Source organism: Teleopsis dalmanni, chromosome 1 (genome assembly GCF_002237135.1).
Source record: "Teleopsis dalmanni isolate 2A chromosome 1, ASM223713v2, whole genome shotgun sequence".
NCBI classification, from domain to species: domain Eukaryota; kingdom Metazoa; phylum Arthropoda; class Insecta; order Diptera; family Diopsidae; genus Teleopsis; species Teleopsis dalmanni.
The window spans coordinates 140,996,638-141,016,768 of record NC_051846.1 but is presented as its reverse complement, the minus strand read 5'-3'; the positions used below and the strand labels follow the sequence as shown (position 1 = coordinate 141,016,768).

The 20,131-nt window shown below is 32.5% G+C and overlaps 2 protein-coding genes across 2 annotated transcripts; both read left to right on the top strand.

The window, feature by feature from the left end:
• Nucleotides 1-9,627: 9,627 nt before the first annotated feature.
• Nucleotides 9,628-12,205, top strand: LOC119666345 (gustatory receptor for bitter taste 66a-like). The gene is made up of 5 exons (XM_038075628.1): nt 9,628-10,105; nt 10,279-10,520; nt 11,657-11,842; nt 11,919-12,008; nt 12,062-12,205. Exons 1-5 carry the CDS (start codon nt 9,628-9,630, stop codon nt 12,197-12,199), a joined length of 1,134 nt encoding a protein of 377 aa, XP_037931556.1. The 3' UTR covers nt 12,200-12,205.
• A 1,965-nt stretch (nt 12,206-14,170) lies between these two features.
• On the top strand, nt 14,171-15,832 carry LOC119666344 (outer dynein arm protein 1-like). Its single transcript, XM_038075627.1, has one exon. It carries the CDS (start codon nt 14,171-14,173, stop codon nt 15,830-15,832), a length of 1,662 nt encoding a protein of 553 aa, XP_037931555.1.
• Nucleotides 15,833-20,131: the final 4,299 nt, after the last annotated feature.

The following is a 20,131-nucleotide window of genomic DNA, read 5'->3' as shown; positions in this document are numbered from 1 at the left end:
TCCTGCGTTGATATTCTTCAACTATTGGTGGTACCAAGAATTTCTTGCTTGTTGGGGTCGATTAATTAAATTTAATTTTTGATTATAAATCTAAATGTGACTAATCACGTATTTGTCTTATCATATAAGGCTAAATACTTAAATTAAAATTATATTGATTTGTGGTGTTGTACGTGCTCCTTTCATTATCATATTTAAAAGTTATAATTTGGTAAACTAAGTAATTATCTGAACAGACTATTTTCAGAAAGTTTTTAACTCTAGCGATAGTACTTTATAACAATCAGGTATCTGAAATACTTTATTTCTTCTTCAATATACTCTTCTACATTGATTGTATGCAAGCAGTGCTTAGTTTGCCAAATTGAATCTCATGGCTCTTAGGCCCGGGGCTAAATACCATTAATAGAGGCTCCATGAATAAATAATAATAAATTCTTTTTATTTTGTGCTAGCCTAATTATTATTAGTGTAGATTAGACGTATTCGGTGTTGATTAGGTTTGTGTCCATTTCTAAACAAATATTGTATAGTTTAATTAATATCAAGAATTGCAAGGATCCCTTCTATACGAGGGATGTTTGTTGGTCAGTGCTTGCAATGCAAAGAAAACCTTGTTTAATTTTAAGATCTAAATATTTGTTTCGAACGTATTGATTGCAGGTTTTTTAAACCTTCCGAAAAACGGGCTCCTCCAGCATTTTTAAACAGATATTTATTGCAAGTTCGGCTGAAATTCCTTTCAGTGAAGTCATTTCTTTTAAAATGGATTGTCAAATGAGGTCAAATCTCATGAATACGCTGGATCCAGCAGCACTGGGTAATATTGTTCGACTATTTTTGCTGGTAATGGCGAAATTGATGGCGAACGGGCCCAACCGATATAACCGTCTAACCGATATGGTTAGAAAGCAAAGTGTAACTGAATTTTTTCATATATGAAATAAAAAATTTAAATCAAATATATTTTATATAATAAACGTTTTATTCTTTATATATTATATATTATTCGTTATATATGATAGTTACAAATGGATCGTTTTAGCATAAAATTTAAAACTTTTTTGAGTAAGTAAGTCGAATATAAGGAAGTAATACATTTTCAACACTAAGCTGAGATTGATGACTAAGTATTAATTATAGAATAATTACTTTAATAAGATTTTTTTATATATAGTAGTCTATATACTAAAAGTTGGATAACATAATAATAAAGAAGCACATAAAAGTTATTTATAATTCATAAAATTCAATTAACTTATTGTCGATAATTCTTGACTACAATGTTTTTTAATTTTCTTTAAATTTCTAATTAAATTACAATAATTATAATTTCTATTGTACTGAAGTGATATTTGAATAATGCAAAAAACCTAAGATTCATTTTTACTGTTAAAATTGTTTGGTTAAAAAGTTCGCATTTCCCAGTTAATTTATTACGCTTGAATATACTTCGTACGGGTTAATTAATTAATTTGTAATTTTAAGTAAATTCATTGAAGGACGTTATGGTTGTGGTCTAGTAGCCCACCTCATAATAGGTGAGATTTTCTAACACCTGCAATATTAATTATTTATGATTTAATTAGCAGAATTCAGTACTATAGGAAATTGCATGACGATTGCTTTTGTTAGAGAGTAAGTGACGCTGTGGTTGGAAGAGCAATAATTATTTCACAACAAAATTAGACTTAATTTATTTTATTATCTATATCTTATTTCACTTTCACTATTAAACTCTTTTGTTGACCTAACAGAATCAACACATAATTTTCTAACCACGATCTAGTCCATTAGATAAAATGTTAGTTCAGATTTTTCTATAAAGTAAGGGTCGAGATTTTATTTTATTTATTCCATACTCCATTAGGGCCTTAAGGATACAACAAATGCTTTCCAGCTGTCTCTATTTTGCGAAATTTGTCGATGTTTGTTAAACGGTTTGCCAGTTTCAGTAGTAATTAATATTCGCCATGTTGTCGTTGGCCTACCTCTACGTCGGGTTCCCTGGGGATTCCATGTTAGCGCTGCGTATGGGATATCGTCGTAAGGCTTACGCAGGATAAGACCTCTCCACCCATATTTTCGCTTTTGCATTTCAACATTAATAGACGTTTGGTTAGTTTGCCTCCAGAGTTCTTCACTTGATATTGTTCTTGGTCACCATATCTTCATTATGTTTCGCAAGCAGCGGTTGATGAAAGTTTGTAGTGTCTGTTTAGTCTCCTTCGTTACAAGTCAAGTCTCTGATCCGAGTACAGACAGACTTAACGCGCATTAAAAATTTTTACTTTTGTGTTGGTGCGGATGTTGTATGCACTCCATATATTTCGTAGCCTTGCGAAAGCTCTTCTTGCTTTTTGTATTCGATTGCTTATGTCCTGTTATGCGCCTCGGTCTATGGAGAGAATACTTCCCTAATAAGGGTCGAGATAAGATTAGTAAAGTACTCAAAACTAAGAAAAGTTCACGTCATACATAGAAATTCAATAATGTTTGACTTCATTAGCCTAGTTTAGAGCTATTGGTACTTCTCCATTTATTTGGTAGATGAAACCCTTTAAAGGAATGTTAAGCTCATTTTATTTTGTTATAGTATATACTATATACTAAACGAAAAAGAAGTTTGTTTATTAGAGTGGATGTTGCCAATGCAGCATCTCTAAAGATATAAGGTACTGAACAGACTCTGTAATTTCAACTCTCAAAGTTTTATTTAAAAGCATTTAAGGAAATAAAAATCAGTTTAGACGGCTTTGTCGTATGTAACGAAATTGCTCTTTAGATATTGGGTTACATTTCCTTGCAGACCATTAAGAGAGGATTTTAGGTATACTTATATCAGTTAGCTCGTGTAAAATCCTGACCGACTTGGCCTTTGTGTGATAAGATTAGTTTTTGGAAGCTCATTAATTATTTCAATACTGCTAGGCTAATTGCAATTCTTAAGCCCACTGTTATATAGAAATCCACTCGAATTTTTAACACTAAATATAAAGGAAACTTGAACGAAAAATAAACAATTTTCCATTTTCTCTGAAGAGATACGTTTTTTGGGAAGTATTTTTTGTCAGTTTGTTGAGCTGTTCTAAGGTGAGAACAATTGAGTTCTGAACTCAACGGAATGGCTCAAGTTTTATCTATTCTAAAAAGATTTTTATCTGCTGTTGATAACCTTACTCGATATTCAATACCTGAATCATTCTCAAATTGTTGAGTAGTACATTTAAATATAGTTTTGAATAAGGCTCAATAAATAAACAGGTTTGTCTGATATGGTATCTGTATAAATATCTGTAAATGCATTATGGGTAGCATTATGGGATAGGTATTGCCACGCTAATGAAACGAATGCTAATTACACCGCCAGTCATCATCAGCGTTTATGGCACAAATTCAAAAGAATAAATTTATTTGGCTGTAAAGCATTATTATTGTTGAAGTTCTCGTGGTCGTTTGCTACTCATGCCGGGTAGTATTCGTTCCACATTAGTTCAAAAGTAAATGCTACTGGGAACTGATAGTTACTGGTGTATCGCAATATGAATTGCTCCTTTTGTGTTTTTTTCTTTTTTTTTTTGGTTTAACTATTTCTGATTTTTACTCGCTACGACAGACAAAAAGATCAACGATTTACAAATGCTTGCCTGGAGAAGGCGAATTACAGGCTTCACCGTTAAAACCTACTGGCGCTTGAATAAAAACCGCGCCAATTTATTTATTTTTTCCTCCACAGTTAATAAAAATTGCAATATAAAAAATAACTGAAAATTAAGAAAAAATTTATATAAAGCAAGTCTTGCCAAAAAATATATTTTACTGCATAATTTTTATATTTAAACGCTTAAAAATACTTTAAAGACTTTTCTGTGCTATTTCAACTTGGCAGTTATCAAAAATTCATAGTCAAAAGTTATGGCAGAGTTAAGGAATTTTATTAAATTAAATTTTGTATTTTAATTAAATATGAACAAAGTTTGGCATGTAATAAAAATTTAATAATTTGTCTATCATAGACTCCGGATAAACTTCATTAATTTCTATTCATACTTTACTGCCTCTTGAAGAGTGAATTATTCTTCAATTTTGTGCAGTTTTAGGGAATCCAACTTATTTCAATTTAACCTGCAAAATATATATTTAAAAATATTAAAACCTATATTGCAAATGTACATCAATGCAAATATTAGTTTTATTTTTGTTAAAATGTCTATTATTATCTTCTTTTCCTAAATGGTGAACCAATTAAGTTTGCAAGTAAAAAAAATTCAATAATTGGTCTATCATAGACTCCGAATATATAGCAAATGTACATCAATGCATATATATCTCATTCTTTCAAAATGTCTGTAATTAGCTTCTTTTCCGAGATGGTGAACCAATTAAGTTAAAATGCTTTGAGATGTCTGTTTCAGCTTCAAATTCATTCGCATTGTCACATATTAATTTCCTTCAGACTGTTAAATCACTAATTTCAATGACACTGAGTATTAAAAATGTTTGGATGAACATGTAAGCAATGAACATTAAAAATCTGAAGATAATTAACCTTTAAACCTGCTGCATGGTAGTTCCACTCATCACATATATGATATAATAAGTTTACTGGAAAAAACTTCAGATACATGCCATATTCTTTGAGAGCAAAGTCAGTGAAGCAGTGGCACAGGAGAAAAAGTGATAACGAGTAAAAAAGAACCAGATATTTAACACAGAGAAAAAATTCATCAGATGCACTAAAGTCATTTAACAATCGTAGGGACTATGCAGTTCAAATAAGTTTTCCATCGTAAATGTAATTAATTTGCTATTGCTAATAAAGATAATACAATTAAATACTTTGGAACGATATTTTACAAAAAATATATTTTAATTTTTATTGAATAACTTTGAAATAAAGTTTAATTAAAATACTATTAAAAATACTATTAAAATTAGTTTCTTTAATTCAGAAATATTCATAATATTGCTATATTCAGAAATATTGCAACAATTGTTCAGATTATCGTGCCGTTACTGTATAAATAAATAGTAATTACATTAACTTTAATCAATTCGAAACATAAAACATAGCATACTTTAAGGGTTAGAGTGAGTAATTCAAATTTAGATTTTTTTTTGACTGTTCAAAATAAAAGAAATAATCGATCTCAAAAATAGTTATTTACCAGCATCAAGAAGAATTGGTAACAATATTTTTTCTATATAATTTTTGCTTTGCTAGTTTAGCTTTTTTAATTTATAATTTAATACAATTTCTATTATTTAAGGCTGATTGTTGTCCTTTAGTGCTGTTACCTAGCATTTCTTTTTTGTTCTATTTTTTTTTTTATTATCTTGAGAGTATATATGTCTAAGAAAAAAATTGATATGTAGGTAAGCTTGCCTTATATAGTAATTGTTACTACAGATTTCCTGAACTCTTTCTGGAGAATGGGACCAGGACTATTATAGCTTATGAAGTAAATACTGCATATTTTACAGTACAGATTACAGATTACAATAAAATCTACTTCTCTAAATATGGAAAACCGAATTTAATAGCATTCAGGTATTGTGTAAAATCGATCTATTTTAATCCAATATTAGAAGAATTCCTAATATTGGAATTCTTCTGATGAAGGCAACAACACCAGCACCGAAAGCACATTTCATTTAAGCAAATTACACGGAGCTGAAAAAAATAAAACCCTGCTGTCTGGTGTGATCTGGTGATGTTAATGTTATATGAACTTTTTAAAAATTGACTATTTCAACTATTTCTAGAAAAGCTGCGTTAATCAATATCCACATTGCATTCTTCTCCTAAGTTTTAATATTTATTAATCTCTAATTTCCGAGTTTTTTCTTCTCCTTTCACAACCTATCTACATATGTGAAGGTTTAAAAGTAATGTCGATGCCTTTCCATGGATACTTTTAAATATTGTTTAAATAAACAGCTAATTATTGAGACAACTGTTCGGTTCAATAAATATTTTTCATTTTGCCAGACATAGTCAAAACTTATAGCTTTTTAATAGACTTGAATGTTCCTCAAATACCGGTCATGGCATATAATAATCGTACAACATTTCAAAGAACTGAAGAATAAATAAAAAATTGATTTTTTTTATATTGTTTTTTTTATATATTTTTTTTTATATCTTTGATATTTTCCTAACACATAAAATATTCATAATATTTTTACTGTTATAAGTAGTAAGTGTGGTCTGTAGTACTTGAGATACGCTTCTACCAGATGGAGAGTATATGTATATAATACAAACCATTCGTTGCTTATTAACTGTATACTTTTAGGCTTTAGTGTAGATTTTAATTTGTTATAAACAAATGCTATACTATTTTTTTTTTGTTTGAATGGAAGAAAAACTCGAAAGCCTAGTCAGTGGTGGATTTCAACTGCTCTAAAAACTCTCCTCGTTTTGACGGAAAACTCCTACACGAACCACCATTAGGTAATACATCTGAAGGCTATCCTAAAGTTGTGAGAGTCCATTAGCGTAATTTTGACACAAATATTATTAGCTAACTGAAGCCATCAAGGTTTTTAGGAGTGCATAAAGCCACGGATATTAATACAGGTAATCAATCATATTCCTAAAAACATTTAATATTCCTAATGTTTCGATGTCTTCTCTTTGGGAAACGTTTTTTTTATGACCCTAAAACAGGCTTCAACTGCAGTAATTACCATAATTCTATATTGGAACTTACTTTTAATGGATTCTTATTTAACGAATGTAAGAAAGAAGTAGTCACTGAAAGTCAAAACCGGAGAATACAATGGGTGAGGAACAATTTCAAATGAAGTTCGTAAAGTTGTGGTATTGCTATAGTCGACTTGTGACATGGAACCATTATCAAATAGCATACAAGAGACATATGCTATTGGAACTTACTTTTAATGGATTCTTATTTAACGAATGTAAGAAAGAAGTAGTCACTGAAAGTCAAAACCGGAGAATACAATGGGTGAGGAACAATTTCAAATGAAGTTCGTAAAGTTGTGGTATTGCTATAGTCGACTTGTGACATGGAACCATTATCAAATAGCATACAAGAGACATATGCTATTTCATCATTTGGAATCATTTTCCTACTATTCTATCCTTTAAACACACCCAAATCGTCACATTATATTTGGTATTATTTGTTTTTCTTACTTAAGACATTCCATGAATGAAATTGTTATTTAAATATACCAAATCTCTTATTGGGAAAAATTAAATATGTCAATCAACAACAAAATATTATACATCTAGTCCGAAATATACTTGAAGTATTGGCAAATATCTCACTAACACTATGCAAATTTATCGGAATCCAAAACCCAATATCGAATTATGCGGATCTTCTTACCTCCAAAGTTTTAACCATTTTCGCCAAATAAAATAACATATTTGATTTTTTTTATTTTGAAAAGTTTTAGCTCTTTAATTTACTAATTGACAGTTATGGTTAAATAAATTGTTGTTGTCTTTTGTGACTGGGGGGCTTATCCCTGCCCCACAGTAAGCTTTAACTATACTAGAATTATTATCGTTTATTTATCTTTTAACTGATGACGGACCATAGGTCAGCATATCTTTTTGTGTGCCCTGAGGTGTACTTAAGGTTTGTTAGGGAGGGTTGGACAACATATCGACATTTGTCAATAATTTTTGGGCTCTGTCCTACGCCGGTTAATCTAAGTTTTGAATCATTTCTCAATTTTTTAATTATTTATATATGCATTTAGAGTGTGGCAGCATATTTGTTCACTTATCGCTTCATATCAAAGTATCTGCATATCACGAAGGTACTGTGGCTCGTAAGAGGTCAGTTAATCAATATCTCAAGTTGCAAGTGTTGGATAGTTTGATTATCCATTGTTCAGTTAATTAATTGTGAGCGCATTAATCGATGAGTGCAGATAAGCAAATGGTCGCTAATTATTGTAGAAACGTTTGATGGTTATTGAATAGTTTACACTCAAAGGAATTTAAATGGACTTCGAAGTTTGTTTAATATAAATAATTTAATTGAAATATACAAACTGAAAATTGTTGGTTATTATTTTCTTCGTTTATTTTAAATTATTTAAATTTATTTAAATTTAAAAAAAAGTATTCTTCAGAAAAGGTTAAAGAGAAGATAAAAAATGAGTAAGCAATAGTTTTTAATAAAAACTATTTATAATATTTTTAAACATCTATTTGGAATAAGGTAACCCGTTTGTTCATGTATTGATGTAATGGGGACTTAATTCCAAGTTATAGTCCTGAAGAATCTTGTATTGAACTTTGCATCTATATTCACTCCATCTTTTCATTGACCAATCTATTCATGTAGAACATATAAAATCATTACATTACAACCCCGACTTTGAGTCAAAAAATTGGTCAGAAAAATCCATCGATATAAATAATTCGTGTTTGTCAGTGTGCTAAAAATTTTCGGTATCAAAAATGTCATTTAAAATGAAAATTATTTATTTTTTGAGATACTCTACTGCAATTCCATGATGATGGTTTGGTTATCGACAACATCGCCAAGCCATCTTATACACAATGTTTAGATAAAGCAAATGCGAGATTCGTAATAGCTTCGATCTGGCAATATAGCTTATTATATTAGTGCTTAAAGGGTCAATAAATGTTTTGAAATATTTTTCGTTGAAGTCTGGAGTGATAAGTATATAATCGTTTTATCAACAGTGGTGGTGCATAATTTGAATGGGTAAATAAGTTGCCAGAACCCCAGTGCTAAGGAATAAGATACTGTAAACTCTGTACTGTTTCAAAAGCATTTTTAATCTATGATATTTTAGATGATTAAAACTTAAAATTCCATCACACCATTACACCATTAATTCTAGAGTATTAACCTATTCCAACCTATTGGCTGTTCCAAAAATTTTTTTAAAACTAAAGACCAGGTTAATAGTTTATTTATTTGCTGTATAAAGAAATTGGCAACAACTCCATCTTTAAGCAGGTGTTATGGTCCCTGAAATTGCATTATCGAAACAAAAATAATAAATAAATTATATTTAATTATTAATATGAATATGACCAAAATAGTATGTATTAATAAGTAATTATGAGAAAGCCAATTAACTGAAGGTGTTTTATAAATCCAATAAATACAAATTAATTATTACTAACATTTTGTTCCAGGGTTTCAATTTGTTAACAATTTATATTAGTTGAAAACCTATCAAATGCTAATTGAATGTAATATTCCAGATAAATTTAAATACTTGCAGTTGGTAAAGCTTTAGCAGTTCGCGTTTAGAAATGTCGAGAGCAACGTCAGAAGCACCTACTTTGCTCCCGAGCTTCGGGCTAATTTTCTACATTTGTAAATTTTTCGGTGTATATCCTCATGACATCAGGACATTTAAGAACGAACTGAAGCTGAAATCATCGCAGTTTGGAAACGTTGTGGTCATCTCAACTATGGTTGCAGTATGCGCTCTGTTCGTTGTGATGATAATACAGCTCAAGGATGTTTCGTATCGCCTTCAGCAGAGTAAATTTAAAATATTTTTTTGTCATAAAAAGCACAACGAATTTATTTTATTTTAGCTAATTTTAATTTTATCATTGGTTTGTTGCTATCACACGTTGGCCCCATATCCATGATGATTGATCAAATTTCTGCGGTGAAGAACCAAAATCGGCTCGGTGGATTTTTCAACAGACTCCAAGCTTTGGATCAGAATTTGTTAGAGCAAAGCATCCACATCGATAATCGCTTGATAACATTACGCATACGTTTTATGGTCGCATTGGCTTTAATCTTTGAGCTCTCGATTTTCACGTCGACGTACGTGCTGTTGTTGGACTACACCGAGTGGATTTCGCTATTCTGGATTTTTTCGCGAATTCCTGAGATTTTCAATACGTTCGATAAAATTTGGTTTTTGGCTTTGTTGGTGGCTTTGAAGCAGCGATTTACTGCTCTGAATGAGACGTTTGAAGAGCTGGCGGAGCGGCATGAAAAATTCAAAAATATTGGTGTTGTTTTAAATCCCAAAGGATTTGGAATTGTAAATACGACAAGTGTTGAAAATAAGCTTTTGCAAAGCTTTCACGGCAATAGCAATAAAGTTTTTCCAAGTGAGTAGTTTTATTTTTATTGCTTAGAGCAAATAGTTATGTTTTATTAAATACTAAATAAAGAGACAGCTTTGCATTAACAGTCTTTAAAATCATACCAGTTGCTTATTAGTTATTTAATAAAAAATTATGCTTTTCATATTTTAACAGCATTTAATGTATTTTAATTTCAGAGCCCGACAATAACTTCGGTCATTTTCAAAAGAGATTTCATAGCTATTTCGCTAACGAATTGAACGATTTTGAGCATACGAAAATCAAATTTTCAAAGCTATGTCAACTTCACGATGGTATTTGCAGTCTAGCCCAGGAGTTAAGTGAACTATGGTGCTATCCAATGTTAATACTTATGGCCTATGGTTTCTCGACATCAACCGCTTTATTGTATTTTTATTACTGTGCAAGCGAAAGCCAGGTAAATAGTTTTTAAATTTAGAAATATCTTGGTAACATACTATGTTCAAAAGGATTATTAAGCCTTGCTTGGCGTCACATGACTCCAAGCAGCTTCTATACTGTTATTTCGTTGAGCATAGACCATTGACTTGAATGTTATCTGGTCTTTGACTTTTTATCATCTCTTCTCGGCTGCTAACACGCATTTCACAGAGTGGTTGTCTGAGTTGGTTAAATAGAAAGATATCTTTTTCATAATCATCATTAAGTCTTTTACCTTCACAAGGAGCAAAGGGTGCTTAAGATTTTAGCTGTACTACCAGATTTAGCTGCATGAATTTGGTACCTCTGAAATGTATTTGCCAATCGTCAAGCAAAGAATTTGGTCGTGTAACGTTAGCTCAGTAGGTATGTAGATATAGAGCAATTTGTCTATATTGATTTCAGAGAGCTTTAGAAGATGCTAGACTTGAAGTAATCCATTGTATTCCGAAAGTTAAACTTTTTTGTTGGTAAGCTTCCTGATAATGTGTAGGCGTCATCATTGACCATTAAAGCTAACTCATGTGTTCTCACTCCTATTATTAGATTTCAATGTGCCCACGCAAGTTCACTGTATAACATAAGAACCAATGTAAGTACTTTTGTCTAACACGTAACCTGATACGATTATTCAGATGTGGTACAAAGAGCCAAAGTCAGTTAGGTTTCAGAGCCAGATGTCTTTACTTGCTGTGTGCAATATAAAGCACGACTTTTTTGGCAAAGGTTAATACCTCTGAGTTCTGTTATTCACCCCGCCTTAGTATATGCTATAAATTTCATCACTGTCCTTTGTACTGATATCCATTTGTGAAAGTTATATTTAAATGCAACCAACTATACATTATAATATACATTATATTATATTATAATATTTGTTTATAATACTAATACATTTATAAGAATAAAATATTTGAAATAAATGTAAAATAAATTTATAAATTTAATAAAATATAAATTTAATTAAGGTAATAAAAATTTTTTTTTGTTGTTGTAGTTCACTACTGTAAGAAGCCTTTTATTAAATAGATTCTATAGATTCTATTAAATAAAATACTCACTACTGTCATAAGTGGTGTTGATATATGAATTTTTCCTCATACAATTTTGCAGCTAATACCAAGCTTCTTTCGGGTTGCCAAAGATCCAGTGATCACAGTGATTTACTTGATTTATATTGCTGGAAAATGTGTGTCTATTATGTATCTAAGCTGGAAAACATCTCTGGAGTCCAAACGTACCGGCATATGCCTGCACAGATGTGCTGTGGTGGTGGATAAAAACGAAATGTATGAAATTGTAAGATATCAGATTTCTTTGTAATATTTTAATTCAGATCTAAAATTCAATATCTTTTAAAAAAAATCTATTAAAGGTTAATCATTTGTCATTGAAGCTTTTGAACCATGCAGTCGACTTTTCTGCCTGTGGTTTTTTTACGCTGAATATGCGAACTCTATACGCAGTTTGTATTTTTTTTTTAATTAAAACTCAGTTAATGTAAAAGGCTTTTTACAGATAATCGGTGGTATAAGCAGTTATCTGGTAATACTCATTCAATTCAACATTGCTGGAGAGCAAATCAAGAAACCCTATATATCACCTGTGCCTAAGGAATTCTTTGGATTTGAAAACGTCACCTATCCAGCCGATTAAGTGCGATCACATTCCATATGAAATGTCCTACGATTGTTCTGATAACTCAGATATTATCAGATGTCAGTTTTCTGCAGTAAATTCATGTTAATGTTGTTTCATGGACTAAATGTTGTTTGCAACTTTTTTGAATAATAAAAAAAATGCACAAATCTTATTAAAATCATAAATTTTATTTCTTTGTTGCTACAAAATATAAATGTTTGAATAAAATTTAATAAAATAAAAATATGTTTTGCGTTTTAGATAAATTTGTGATGACCAAAAAATATGTACTAAAAATTATCATCGGCTGCTCCTAAAAGTATGCGCGAATAATATTTTGAAAAGATTTTTTTGGACGCGATACTGTGATTTATTAAAGTTGAATATTTGGACAAATTCGAACCTTAATTAGCCAAATTAGGTCGAAGCAGAATGCGAAAATAATGTTCCACTAATTGCTTTTCAAACCACCAAACATGGAGCAGTATTGTTTGTGCTCTCATGGTACTTTTTTGGAAGCAGGTAATGAATATTTAACAAATATAGTAAAGAGATACAGCTTCTTCTTCTGTCAGCCTCATCTCGCAGTAGAGCATAGGACCTTGACCATTCTCTTTTAGCGAACTCTATTACGCGACTCACGGCTGATGTTATTTCAGGAGTAATTTGCCGCTTCCATTTCTAAGTGTATTGATCTTTTCCATGTTCTTGCTGGTGTACCACGACACGTCGACCTATACCTTGAGGATTCCATCGAAGTCTTTGACTAGCGATGTTTTCGTTCCGCCTGCAGAGCATATACCCAATCGAATGCCATTTTCGTTTGCAGATTTCAACAGGCGCGGTGATCTGATTGGTAGTATATTAAGTATATTGTAATCGTATTGTTCATGAAGGCAACCGGCAACAAGAATTTTACTACAGCACTTCTTTTGAAAATAATATGATCTAAGTGAACATTGAGGTAAATATATACTCGGAAAGCAACATCCTAGCGGAATTCATTTACGGCTCTCTGGAAAGCTTACTGAGCTAGCATATGCAGATGATGATGGTTCTGCTAGCTAGCATCTATAATGACATGCAAACTAAACTTAACGCCTTAGCAAGTACAGAAAACAATATCAGGAAAACGAAATGTATGCGAATCAAAACAGATAATCAAATTGCACTTTATGTTGAGGATATACCGATCGAAGATGTTTTTGAATTTGAATACCTAGGTAGTAACATTGAAAACGGAATACGCAAAGCAAGAGCATCCTTCAGCAAACTTACTCGGATCTGGAGATGTCGCACTCTAAATCAAAGCACTAAAATTGCAATATTTAACGCTTGTGTTAAACCAGTACGGTTGTATGGTAGTGAAACATGGCACTTTACGCAAGCATCTATCCAAAAACTGTAAAGCTTCATCAACAGATGTCTTCGGCTAATTTTTCGGCAAGTTGATGTCGTCATTATCAGTAATTTTTCTCTGGGAAATACTCGTAGTACCTAGGCAGTACAATTTCAGTTTGATAAATGTTACCCGGACTCTGCGCCATTGGTTGTTTTATGAACCAATGCTTACAAAGTGGAAAGATGGTGTAAAAGAACTCCAGCATTGATAGAGAAACTTGGATTAGAATTCTCTCGTAAGGGCTTTTTCGTTTGGTTCTGAGTTCAGAATGATATATATTGCTGCAGACTTCTCGAGTTATTTGCGTTAGTGTGAACGTACTGTTGTCAAAATTTTTGAAGCTAAAATTAAAATCATTTTAATTAGATTTGAAAAGAAAATCATACGAGTTTGATTTGGAATTTCGAATTCCAACTAAAATCTTGAATGAAAAATTCTTAACAAAGTTGTCGTGTGCTTTTATGTAGCAAACTAAACCATTCCTCATTTTATTTATTTATTTTTTATTGTAGATGTTGTATCAAGTCGGAAAACTGTTAGAAAAAATAATATTTTGGATCTTAAGTCACATCAAATAGTTAAAGATGTTCAGAATCAGCGAAGAGGGCTTTGATAAAAAAGCCTTTTTGGAATATGCGAAGGCTAAGGAGGTGGAATACAACAAATTGCAGCATGCGTTGATAAAGACGCTTGCTATAAGAACCCGCACCCGAAAGCAGATTATTTTTGAGAAAAGGATCAAAGCTGAACTGAAGAAGTTGCGTGCGCAAATAAAAGAATTGCGTGCTCAAATATGGGTTGCCAGTAACAAAGCTTATAAAAAGGAAGATGAGAAAAAGGTGGCAGAGATGAAATGCCATGCTTTCTGCTACGTTGAGTTGACTAAGGAGGTAAAGGAACTTAACACTACAGTACATAAGTTTGAAACTGAAATTGCTCGCGTTAAAGGTGAAATGCTTGAACTAAATAAAAAGATTGTACCCGATGAGCAGTTTCAGGTCACAATCGCCAAATATAAGAAGCTTCAAGAGACGTTGGAAAATAAGCTTGATACAAATATACGTCGTGAAGGTGCTGTTGCGGCCGACAATGCACGTTTGAGGGGAGAGATAATCCGATTGCTCCGTGACAAAACTTACTTCAACGAACAATACACAAAATTAGTGGAACGTCTAAATAGTAATAAGAAGTACCTGATTGATCTGGTTGATTATGCTCTCAACAGCTTCACTCAATGTATGACAATTTATGATAAAATGGACAGCTTAGTGATGCAACGAGATAAGGACTTTGCTGCACGTAAAGTGGAAATGCAAAATTTGTTACGCATAAAAGAAGGCAAGGATTTTAAAATGCAGTTCTTAACAGGTAAGGCTAAAGAGCGCATTTTGGCTGATCTTCAACCAAAGGAATATCGACGACGGGCGGCATTCCGTGCATTTCATCAAAAGGAAATTGCAGAATGCAAGGATATTCTGGCTAGAGCTATGAGACTGACTCAAACCTCAAATGTGGACCAGTTAATCACCAAATACCATCACGAGGAGGGGCTTTATTATTCTTATTTTAAATATGCCAATGAAATGAACTACCGAATGACTTCACTCAACAATTCTGTTAATCGACTATATGACAGCATTGGTAACTTGAAGAGCAAAAACTATGACAAAAGTCAGAACCAACTTGAGACAATTGAAGATCTCGAAAATGAACTGATGGCGAGACAAGAATCACTGGAAGGACTAAGACAACAACGCCGTGAAAATGACAAATTACTCAATACTGCAGCAGGTGAAATCGATTCGCTCTTCAGAATGTGTAACGCAAATGATTCGCCACTAAAGGAGTTACTTGGCGATCACACTAAGGTAAATCTTCAAAATATTCGCAGCTTTCTAAAAATCTTCGAGAAACAGATTTACGACCTCGTCGCATACTCATATATTGCCGAACGTGAAGATAAGAAAACAAAAGAAAGATATTATGTGGTCCAATCTGTCTGGAAGTTTGATGATAAACCTACCGAAATTGATGACATTGTGTTGGCACAACAATGCGCCGAATGCGGTGAAGGAGAAGCATACAACGAAGATGCACCTGGTTATGTGCTTTCCTTGGAAGAAACCAAAGCTAAGCTGTACGAAGAGATTAGACAACCCGACTTGCAGTATCGTATGCACAGCATGAGTGCATGCCGTTTGCCAAGATCTCGTCTACTGGTTGCAAAAAGAGATGCTGAAAAGTGATGTCCTGAGTACATTTTGATTAACAATTGATGGTATAAGAAAATGAAAATTTCGTTCATATGTTTAATCAATTATATTTCGAAATTAAAAATAAAAGCAGAAGCCAGAGCAGAACAACATTTAACAGAATTATTAGCAAGTATAAAACTTTTAAATATTTGAGTTAGGAATTTATTTAAACTTTAATCATATATATGGTATCTAGAAATGAAAGAAAAGCACTGATCTCGTTTTTTTATTATAAACAAGGACAATAGAATACTACGACTTACGAGATCTAGTATGATATTCCCGCAGTGAGTCTCATAACGGACAATTTATGGCTATTGATTACCTTAATAACGTAGCTCGGTTTGAGATTCCAAATTTAAGTTCGGATAAATAGGAGATCTACAAATTTAACTATCCTGTAGTCTCATATACGAATGAAAAGCAGTCCAGTTAAATAATCAGTGATTCATTGAAGTTTTTGCTGACTTTGACTGGGAAACTTGTCAGTTTTGTTTTCGACCCAAATTGTTTGGATTTGCTTATGTCTTAGGATTAAGCACTAGTCCTTGACTGATGTTTTTAAATATTGATGCAGTCTGTTTTAGTTTATATTCCGCAAAATGATTTCGGTCCTATGAAGAAAATTATATACCACTTTTCATAAAGCTTTGTTAGCTGTTTTGCTATCATTAAAAATATTCATACCTTTACGGCCACATAACGTTCAGATATGGTTATGGTTTTTGCAGCCACTGGCGAAATTGAAATTTGATAGTTTGATAGTTCAGGATTAATGGATTCTTCTCATATTTCTTAATTTTTTATTATCGATTTAACTTTTTTTCGACAATTGTGATCATATGACTAATTTCTGTTAATTTTTTAAGATTTATTTTTGGGCACAATAACCGTTATATGTTTGCAGTAATGATGGAATCGTGATGCAATACTCTGTAAGAGTTGGCAGAGGTTTTTTAAATATTTTTGATTTTGATTAGATACTAAAAGTAATAAACATTTTCACTTTAAGTAATTTTTAAAGGAAAAGAGCTTCTCACTTTATGTTCTTACATTTTTGAGTTCAAGTTTATTCTTCCATTTATTCTTCCATTCAACCATTTAATATATAATATAACTTATCAAATACTTACAAATTGATATATTTCCACTGTTACCGTTTTTTCGCTGCTTTACTACTACATTTCTCCCAGGAATCCTTAATATATAAAACAAACAATTGCAGTACCCATTCCGCTATAATATGATAATTAAATAAATCTTTGGTCCTTAGCGATGAACAATCTGTCAGAGTTTCAAAGAACTACTTCTGTAAAAACCTGTTTCTTCTGTAGGCCAGAGCTGGGCACTCACAGATAACACGATTAATTTTCTATTTTCTCTGGGTTTTCACAACTTCTTAAGTGAGTATTAAAAGGAATGTAGGTTTCTAAACACTAGTAACCAGAGAACTGCTGTAAGCCTTCCAGCAGTCACGCAGTCCCTTGTAAGTAGCTTCTAAACTCTAGTCTTGTTTTATGAGAGCCATGTTACATGGAAAGTTACACATGACTTAATTGTCTTCCATATATTCTTTTTCAAATTGAATTCTGCTAAAATTTATCGAAAATATTCTTAAATATTTAAAGGCACTCACATTTGGTTTCAATATTATTAATAACAAATAAAAATATGTGCCTCAAAACATGATAAATTGTTTCTTTGGTTTTTTTTCGAACGAAAGCTGAGGGCCTCCAATAACAATTTATGATGGTTTGACAAACAAAACAGTGAATGGTAAATGACATTACACCAACGGAAAAAATAAGTAATAAATAATCTCATTTCTTCACTAAAGTACCCAAAGCACCCAAAGCAACCAAAGCAGCCACTACGGCAAGAGCTAAAATGACTACAGCAATGGGACAAGATAACTTATAATGATCGGCGGTAGCAATGGCAAACTGTGTGAAGGACAAAGGAAGCATACCGACGAACAAACCAACGCAAATGAATACCAAGAGCACGACATGGAAATCCACCACGGAAGACACTTGCAAATGGAAACAAGGACTTTTCAAAAGAATGCTTTTTATTATTATCGCTGATGATGATTGTTGTTGCTGAAGTTGTTGCTGAAGTTGTTGCTGTTGTGTGGAAGAGCCACATTAATTTTGCTGTCATTGTAAATCAGTTGAATACACATACACTCACGGAAAGCGGCAACAATAGCAGGTAGGAGGCGGGAGCATGGTTTATAGCTAAGCAAACAGTTCAAAAATGGTTTAAAATCCAACAAAAGCTCACTTAAATATGAATGCCTGAACGGCGCACCTCTTGTTGTTGTGGCTTTGGTTTGGTTTACAAATTAAAGCGGGAACTTCTCAAAGAACTAAAGAGGTATGCCATGTCGGCTTAACCAATTGTGCTGCAAAGGTAAGAATTGACAAATATCACTGTTAAATTGTATTTGCTTGTTGCAGAGGCACTGGTTAAATTGGAAACGAACTCAAAAATTAAATTAAAGATGACAACATTGGGGAGTTGGGGTCGAGTGGGTTGGAAATGTAAGTATCACTGTGGTTGTGCGTGGCGGTGAGGGTATCGCTCCATTGCAACATTTGTACTAAGTGTCGGTTAAGCTGCAAACAGGATTTTCGTGAACGCTTGAGTACCTGTAAAAGTGGCGGTTTTCGAAAGTTCTTTAGCTCGATTACTTTATGGTTATTTTGCTGTCTTTACGCATATTTTAACAGGCTGAAGTCTCTTCTAGCTGAAATGCTTAAAATTAAGCTACGAAATGAAGTGCGTTTCAGGTTCTATTCAAATTTAATTCCAAATGGCGGCATCAGAAAAAAGTATGCCTGAAGCAACAATTCAGGCAACAGCAACAGTTTAAGCACAAGCAAAATTACACAGTCTACATAAATTTCTTCTCACAGCGATATCCTTTAAGGACATCATCGCGCGTCAACCTTGAAAGCAGAAAATGTTTTCTGTTTTTTTTCTTATTCGCAGCTGACGCATTATTGTGAAAACATATTTTTTATATTTATTGCTTGCACCCACGTAATATGCCCGACGACTTTCCATTCTATTTCTATTTTTCTGAATAACAGAAAATCTAAAAATTTCCCACAAGTCTATTGGTAGCCTCAGCGTAGTCGGTATGTCCCTCGAACTCAAGGCTACACTTTGCAACCGCTTTGCCTGTCTAAACGCCAAAGCAACTGCCTATAGCAGTTGTTGGCATTGTAATGCACACACATACTCAATGCATTGGTCATGATTCAACTTCATCCATATAAGCGCCTCGAAGTAGGACGATAGCCCTACACTGCCACTGGCGTAGTAACCCTTTTGTTGGAGTGTTGTCTGTAATTCGTTTGAAACTTGTCTTGGGAAGAAACTGCAGAATTTGGAAAGCGTTGTCGTTTTTATTGGTACTAATATTTATGCGTTTTTCCTGCGGGCTTATCCAGCAAAGGTTGGCGCACACTAAAAAGGATTCCATGAATTTGCTTAACAATTTGGTTTTCATCCTTTTTCTCCTTGCTGTGCTATTCCACGCTTGCAGGAACGCATAAAAGCGGACACCTTTACATTATCATAATAATAATTGTACATTATGTGGAAATATGATTTATGGCAGCAGAGCCGAAGCGGAGCATAGCAGGCGTGTAAGCGCCGTTGTCTATACCACACGGAAGCGGAAGTGGAATATCAGTTAAGAGGGGGAAAATAAAATATCCTAATTTCATTTTGTAAGAAATTTCCCCAAGGATGTTAAATTTGTGTAAAATAAAATGTAATATTTTTAAATAACATTCAAGGTAAATTTTTTTCCTTACGGTCTGTTTTTTACTCTTGCCAGAAGAACTGATAATAAAATGCATAACTTTCGCAAAAAAATTTTATAATTTTTTCAACTTAAATTTATGAGCTTGAATTCTCTTTCAAACTGAAATATGGTATGTTAAAACGATTTTAAATAATATTATAGTATTTAATATTTAATAGTCTCAGATATTGGTATCCTAAAACAGTTTTCAATTGATTGAATTGAATTGACTATTGGTTAAGTTATCAGGTATTGCACTAATAAGTTATTAAGGAAAAGTGTTTTGTTGGGTTATCAAAAACAAGCTTGAAAGGAATAGTTACTTATGACACTCAACGGCATATATTTAGGTGGTATTCCATCCTTTTTCATCGATTTCTCATGTAAAGTATTACGTATGTCAATATATTCAAGCTAAACCTAAATCTAGGAAACGAGTGGTTTCCTAAAGTACTTCCTACTTCAATCTA

Bases quoted from the DNA above. Each gene is read 5' to 3' on its own strand.
- LOC119666345 (XM_038075628.1), top strand. From the start codon at position 9,628: ATGATTGATCAAATTTCTGCGGTGAAGAACCAAAATCGGCTCGGTGGA. The intron at 10,106-10,278 runs GTGAGTAGTTTT...TTTTAATTTCAG, and splicing joins TAGCAATAAAGTTTTTCCAA to AGCCCGACAATAACTTCGGT. The intron at 12,009-12,061 runs GTTTGTATTTTT...GGCTTTTTACAG, and splicing joins ATATGCGAACTCTATACGCA to ATAATCGGTGGTATAAGCAG.
- LOC119666344 (XM_038075627.1), top strand. From the start codon at position 14,171: ATGTTCAGAATCAGCGAAGAGGGCTTTGATAAAAAAGCCTTTTTGGAA.